General features: G+C 57.0%; 1 protein-coding gene across 1 annotated transcript; it reads left to right on the forward strand.

Annotated features, from left to right (window-relative positions):
- Positions 1 to 734: 734 nt before the first annotated feature.
- Positions 735 to 5230, forward strand: TNS1 (tensin 1; the record flags this gene model as incomplete). Its single annotated transcript, XM_009581283.1, has 9 exons — positions 735 to 821; positions 1489 to 1620; positions 2034 to 2126; positions 2665 to 2742; positions 2845 to 2916; positions 2996 to 3164; positions 3412 to 3480; positions 3832 to 3864; positions 4901 to 5230. Coding segments are annotated over 9 exons (878 nt in total), but the record flags the coding sequence as incomplete, so codon positions are not given.
- Positions 5231 to 5850: the final 620 nt, after the last annotated feature.

Consider the following 5850-nt stretch of genomic DNA (forward strand, 5'->3'; position numbering starts at 1 on the left):
GGGCTGGAGAGGCGAGCGAGTCCCCCGCCTCTCCGAAGGTGACCAGATTGCAGAGGGCTGATAACACGTCTCCAGCAGAGATGCTATTTGGCCCGCCGGGTTGTTTGCTCACTTGTTTTTGGAAAGCAGGAGGTTGGAAACAAAGCGGTGGCTTTATGGCTGGAGGACCAGCTCCCATTGGGGTGCCACTGACGGGCACCGAGCGAGGCAGGGCAGGGCTGGGGCTGGGGGCTGTGTTTCCGAGGGTAGGTTGACCTTGTCCAGTTCCTCTGCACGGAGCAAAGATAAGGGAAGGAATTTATTTTTATGATGGACGAGCCAAATCTTGAACATTAGAGAGCAGTAAAGGTCCTCTGAAGTCAGGGGATCTCCCCACCACCCCCTGGACATATCTCTTTCCTCCAACAGCTTTCATTTCACCTGGCCAGCTCCCTTTTAAATGATGAATTCCTATTTTGTCTCTGCCTGTGTGCAAGGAGGCTCATCCCACGCACAGCTCTTCGAGGGCCCTTGTGTCTGGGTTTAGCTTTAGATGTCCAGCAGCCCCTTAAGCTCTGGGTGATGATCAGTCTGCCTGGGTATGGAGGATTGGGTTGAGGTTAAGGCAATGTGTTGGGGCTGAGAAGAGGTGGAGGTGTTAATGCTTTAGCTGGATTTGCTAAAAACTCATGTGGAGTTTTAGATACAGCATCTTTTGACTTTTTTCTTGTCTTCTCCTCTTTCCTTCCTTGCAGACATCAGCCCTGAGACTCGTGCCAACGTCAAGTTTGTGCAGGACACTTCCAAGTACTGGTACAAACCGGAGATCTCCAGGGAGCAGGGTGGGTAGATGGCACACGGTGAAGGATACGGTCAAGTGAGCCACGGTCGGAAGTTGGGGTGTATCTGGGATCAAAGGGATTAATGAGGATTTCCCTTAGGACCTGGATTAGGAGTGAAGGTGGATTGCAGATGCTCAGACCATGGCAGAGGGGGGTTGAAGCCCAGCTCAGCTGCAGGCTTATATGATGTGGGCTCCTTTCCCTTGGAGGAACACTGGTCCGCCCAGTGTGCAGTGGATCTATGCAGTTTGGGGTGCAAAGCACCAGATCTTGAGTTAAGAGAGTTTAGAGGGGTCTTGGAGACACGGGTAAAATAAAAGGGGAGAACAAAGAGGGGGCAAGGTGCCTTCAGGGCAAAGGTACTAGCATTTGGCCCCTGGTCTCTGCCTGCTCTCCAGTGCTCGGTTGCTCAGAGCTGGGCTAGGTGGGAATGGATGCTCTGAGATGCCCACGCAAGGGCAGCGGAGGTGGAGGGGAGATGAGCCCCTGCCTGGTCGCAGACCCACTCGAGACCCCCATCCAGACGTGCAGGGGGGATGGTAACGTCGTGGTGCCTGGCTGCGAGGCCGCAGAGCTGGGTGCCCCATCCCAGTCCAAACCTGCTGGTTTTGGAGGGCTCGTCGGCTCTCACTGTGCCAGCTCTGAGGACTGCCGTTCTCTCCTGCAGCCATCGCGCTGCTGAAGGACAGGGAGCCAGGGGCTTTCATCATCCGAGACAGCCACTCCTTCCGGGGAGCCTACGGCCTCGCCATGAAAGTAGCTTCTCCGCCTCCCACGGTCATGCAGCAGAACAAGAAAGGTATTGTGTGCCCTTCTCCATCCCACGCCAAGATGCTTTCCATCGTTCGGCCGGGGCGAGCGGGCAGCTGGATCTGCTGAGCCAGTCGTGCCCTTGGGTATGTGCTGATGGGGCAGGATCCCTCCCTCCCAGCTCTCCTCTCCCAGGCACCCTCTGCCCTGAGCTGCGGAGGGCTCGGAGGCACCTGCATCTCGGGCTTTGGCATGGCGAAATGGGCACAGCCTCCCTGGCCCAGCAGCACCACGGGGGAGCCTGGCTTGGGATCGACCCTGTGCAAAGGGCCGGATTGGAGGAGGGTGTGCGGAATGGCAGGGACCCCTCCCTCAAGCTGGAACACTGATTTCCATGTGGGACTGCAGAGTGGGAGGAGGAGTGGGGTGGCTCTGATGTGAGAACATCCCGTCTCTTCCCAGGAGACATCACCAATGAGCTGGTGAGGCACTTCCTCATCGAGACCAGCCCACGGGGTGTGAAACTAAAAGGATGCCCCAACGAGCCCAATTTTGGTGAGTGCTTCCCACATGCGGGGTTGGGTTAGGAGAGCCTTGCTTTTGCTGGACTATCAAAGCAGACTATCTGGGAGAGCCCCCACCTCTGTTGCTGCCTCTTGTCCCTGCATAACCGAGTCCTGCGGGCATTTGGAGCCTCTGAGGTCATGCACACTCATGAGTGCGCACAAATGTGCCTATATGCACAGGTACGTACCTTCCTCCACACACATGCAGGACAAATGATGCTGCCGGGCAGGGTGGAGGGCAGGGGCTCCCCTTGTTCCAGTTATCCCATGGCTAATGTGCTCCGAGGCGCTGCGCGAGGACCTCTGCCCCATTCGTTGTTCCTAAGGTGGCCCTGGCATCTCTGCCCCCTCCCTGAGCCCTCTGTGGGCACGGTGGTTTCAGCAAGAGGAAATGCCACATGTGGCATTAGGACCACAGTGAAGAAACCCACCAAAAAGCCTGTTCCCATCACCTGGAGCAACAGTGACCTAACACCAGGAAACCCATGTCCCCAGCCCTGCGCCGACCATCTCCCCTCTCTCCCCAGGCTGCCTTTCGGCTCTGGTGTACCAGCACTCCATCATGCCCTTGGCCCTGCCCTGCAAGCTGGTCATTCCTGACCGAGGTAAGAGCCAGGGCCAGAAGGGAGTGCATCTGCCCCCACAGCGGGCTCAGGACAGGGCAGGTTTCCAAGCAGGGAGCAGCAATAACACCCCGTCTCTTCTAGATCCCATGGAGGAAAAGAAAGACACCGTGTCGGCCACCAACTCGGCCACGGATCTCCTCAAACAGGGTGCGGGTGAGTAGAGAGGGGCTGCCGCAGGGTGAATGTGGCCTGGAGCAGTGGCTGACCCCATGCCTGCTGTCTCCCTTTCCAGCCTGCAACGTCCTCTTCATCAATTCGGTGGAGATGGAGTCGCTGACGGGCCCCCAGGCCATTGCGAAGGCCATTGCCGAGACGCTGGTGGCCGACCCCACGCCCACTGCTACCATCGTCCACTTCAAAGTCTCCGCACAAGGCATCACCTTAACTGACAACCAGAGGAAGTAAGAGTCCCCATGGCCACATCCCCAGGTCCCCAAAGCCAACGGGACTGTGATCCAGGGAGCATGTTGGCGAAAGACATCCCTGGGGTGGCAGAGCCTGGTCATGGGCAGGGCTGGGATTTGTCCTTGACTCCTGGAGCATCCTAGGGGAGACCTATGGGAATGTCCTCCATGCTGGTGGGGCTGGGCTGTGATGGGGCAGAGGTGGGGGCTCCCTGGCCCTGATGCTCCCTGCCTTGTGTTTCAGATTGTTCTTCCGACGACACTACCCCCTCAACACCGTCACCTTCTGCGACCTGGACCCCCAGGAACGAAAGTGAGTGCCCTAACCCGGGGGGAGCATGTGTCCCCTGCCCCTTTCCCTCCCCCAGGCTCTCGGGCTGCTTGGAGCAGGGTCTTTGCTTGCTCCATCCGTCTTGCTCCTGCAAGAGGACAGGGATGGAGGGTCCCCTTGGATACCATGAGGCAATACCAGCTTCTCCTGGTGATTTCTTGGTGTCTCCAAGCATCTTCATGCTGGGGGAGAGGCAATTTTTTTTCTGTAGAGCCAAGCCTGTGCAAAGCCAGGCTGGCCCTCCAGCATTGGTGCGGTGGCCTCCCTTCATGGGCCTGTCTCTCTGTGAGGTGCAGGAGGCACCATCCCTCACACCTCCACTTCTCCTTGCAGGTGGACTAAAACTGACGGCAGTGGCCCAGCCAAGTGAGTACTTTCTGTGCTCGATTCCTTCCAGCCACTGTCGGGATGGTTCCTGCTTGTGTTTGAGCATTGACTGGGAGATGCCCCATGTAGGGCAGCGTGAGATGTGCTCAGCTCCTCGCTGCAGCAACATTTCACCCAAGCATGAGACCATGGTCCTGGGGCCTCTGGAAGCATCTTTCAGCCCCAAATTCCTGGTCAGAGCAGGCATGGCCCTTGCTGAACTGGCCTTACTGGAAACTCTCCCAATGGAGTCAGCGGGAGCCAGGTCATGGAGCAGAGCCGGGGGTTATACTGACAGCGTGTGAGCCACTGGCCAGCTCTTCCCTTTCCTCCTGTCCTCCCCATTCTGACCCACAGGAGCGCAGAGCTGCAGGCTGAGCCCATTTCCAGGGGCCAATTCCCACTAATTTTAGCCATTGTGTTAGCAAAGGGGTTTTTATTAGGATGTCCAGCTGCTGGGATATTTCCCCTCTCCAATTAGAAATGCCACGGCCTGGGCCTGTCTCACATTCTGTTCCCCCATATTTATAACTTGAGTTTGCACGTTCTAATTAAAAAAAAAAAAAAAGGGACATTTTATTCTTCAGGGGAGAGACAGACAGAAATAACCGCATGGTCTCACCCAGCTCTCCGTGTCCCCACATGGCCTTCCTCTCATACAGGGTCTACCCCAATGGCCAGCCCATCACACCTCTGTGGTTTCAAGAGTCATCACCCAAACCAAGGCAATGCTGTGGTGATCTGGAAGGTCCCTTCTTGGGGACGGTCTAGGGGAGGGTGGCAGGGATGGTCAGAGCAAGGGGGGTTTGGCCAAGAGGTGATAGAAATGCAGTGCTGGCCTTCAAAGAAACTGCAGCAAAGGGAAGAGTAGATGGGTCTTCATGCAGGCTGGTTTGGGATGTCTCCCTCTGTGTTGTACGAGGTGGATGTTAAAGAGGGGAAGGTGGACAAGACCATGCTGGAAGAAGGTTGTGGTGTTCCCTGGGTGAGCACCGCTGGCAAACCGTGCTGAGCCTTTTGCCTTCTCCCCACCCAGGCTCTTTGGCTTCGTGGCCAGGAAGCAAGGGAGCACCACAGACAACATCTGCCACCTCTTTGCTGAGCTGGACCCGGACCAGCCAGCTGCAGCCATCGTCAACTTTGTCTCCAGGGTCATGCTTGGCTCTGGCCAGAAAAGATGAGCCGGCGCTTGCGGGTGATTCTTGAATTTTGGAGAAGGACTTGGAGCTGATCCGAGAAGGAGTGTGAGGAAGTGCATTGTGGGAGAGGGAAGTGAATCGGGGGGGGGGGAAGGGTTGGAATTTTGGAGGAAAACAGCAAACAACAAAAAAAACCCCAACGAAACCCCTAAAAACTCAACACAAGCCAAACACACACATAGAAGAACCAAAACCACGCACCTACATAAGAGAGCCACAAAGTCACGCCAGACAGGATGCATGTCCCAGCGCAGGGAAGGTGACCAAAGTGAAGGCGGCAGCGAGAGATGTGTTCCCAGCTTTTGGCATCACGGTCCCGAGCAGTGACATCCACTTGGGACTGAGTGTGGGACCATGACTGGTGTTTTCCATCTGGAAAAAAAAGAGGCAACCGGCAAAACCCATGGAAGAAGCTCCATCCCAGCAGCTCCATCGGTGAACGTCTGCTGCATGTTTGAAACAACCTGTAGGAAATAACAACACGGGCTGGGTCTGCAGGACACCGGAGGAGATGCCCTCGGAAACCTTCCCTTGCCCAGCTGCAGAGGAGGGTCCTCGCCGGTCCCCACGCTTCTCCCAAAACCTGCTGGCCTCCTGGCAACTTGCTGGGGGCACGAGGGGGCTCAGTCCCGAACTCTCCTGTCCCTGGGGAGCTCGGCCGTGGGCTGACCTCCGTTGCTGACGCAGAGCCCAGCGCCGGTCACAGGTGAGCTGCTGTGAGACCACCCGGAGAGGGGGGTCACGGCGTTTCCCCACCTCCCAGGGGTGCTTGTGCCCACCAGCCCTC

This window comes from Fulmarus glacialis, unplaced genomic scaffold (genome assembly GCF_000690835.1).
Source record: "Fulmarus glacialis isolate BGI_N327 unplaced genomic scaffold, ASM69083v1 scaffold36387, whole genome shotgun sequence".
NCBI classification, from domain to species: domain Eukaryota; kingdom Metazoa; phylum Chordata; class Aves; order Procellariiformes; family Procellariidae; genus Fulmarus; species Fulmarus glacialis.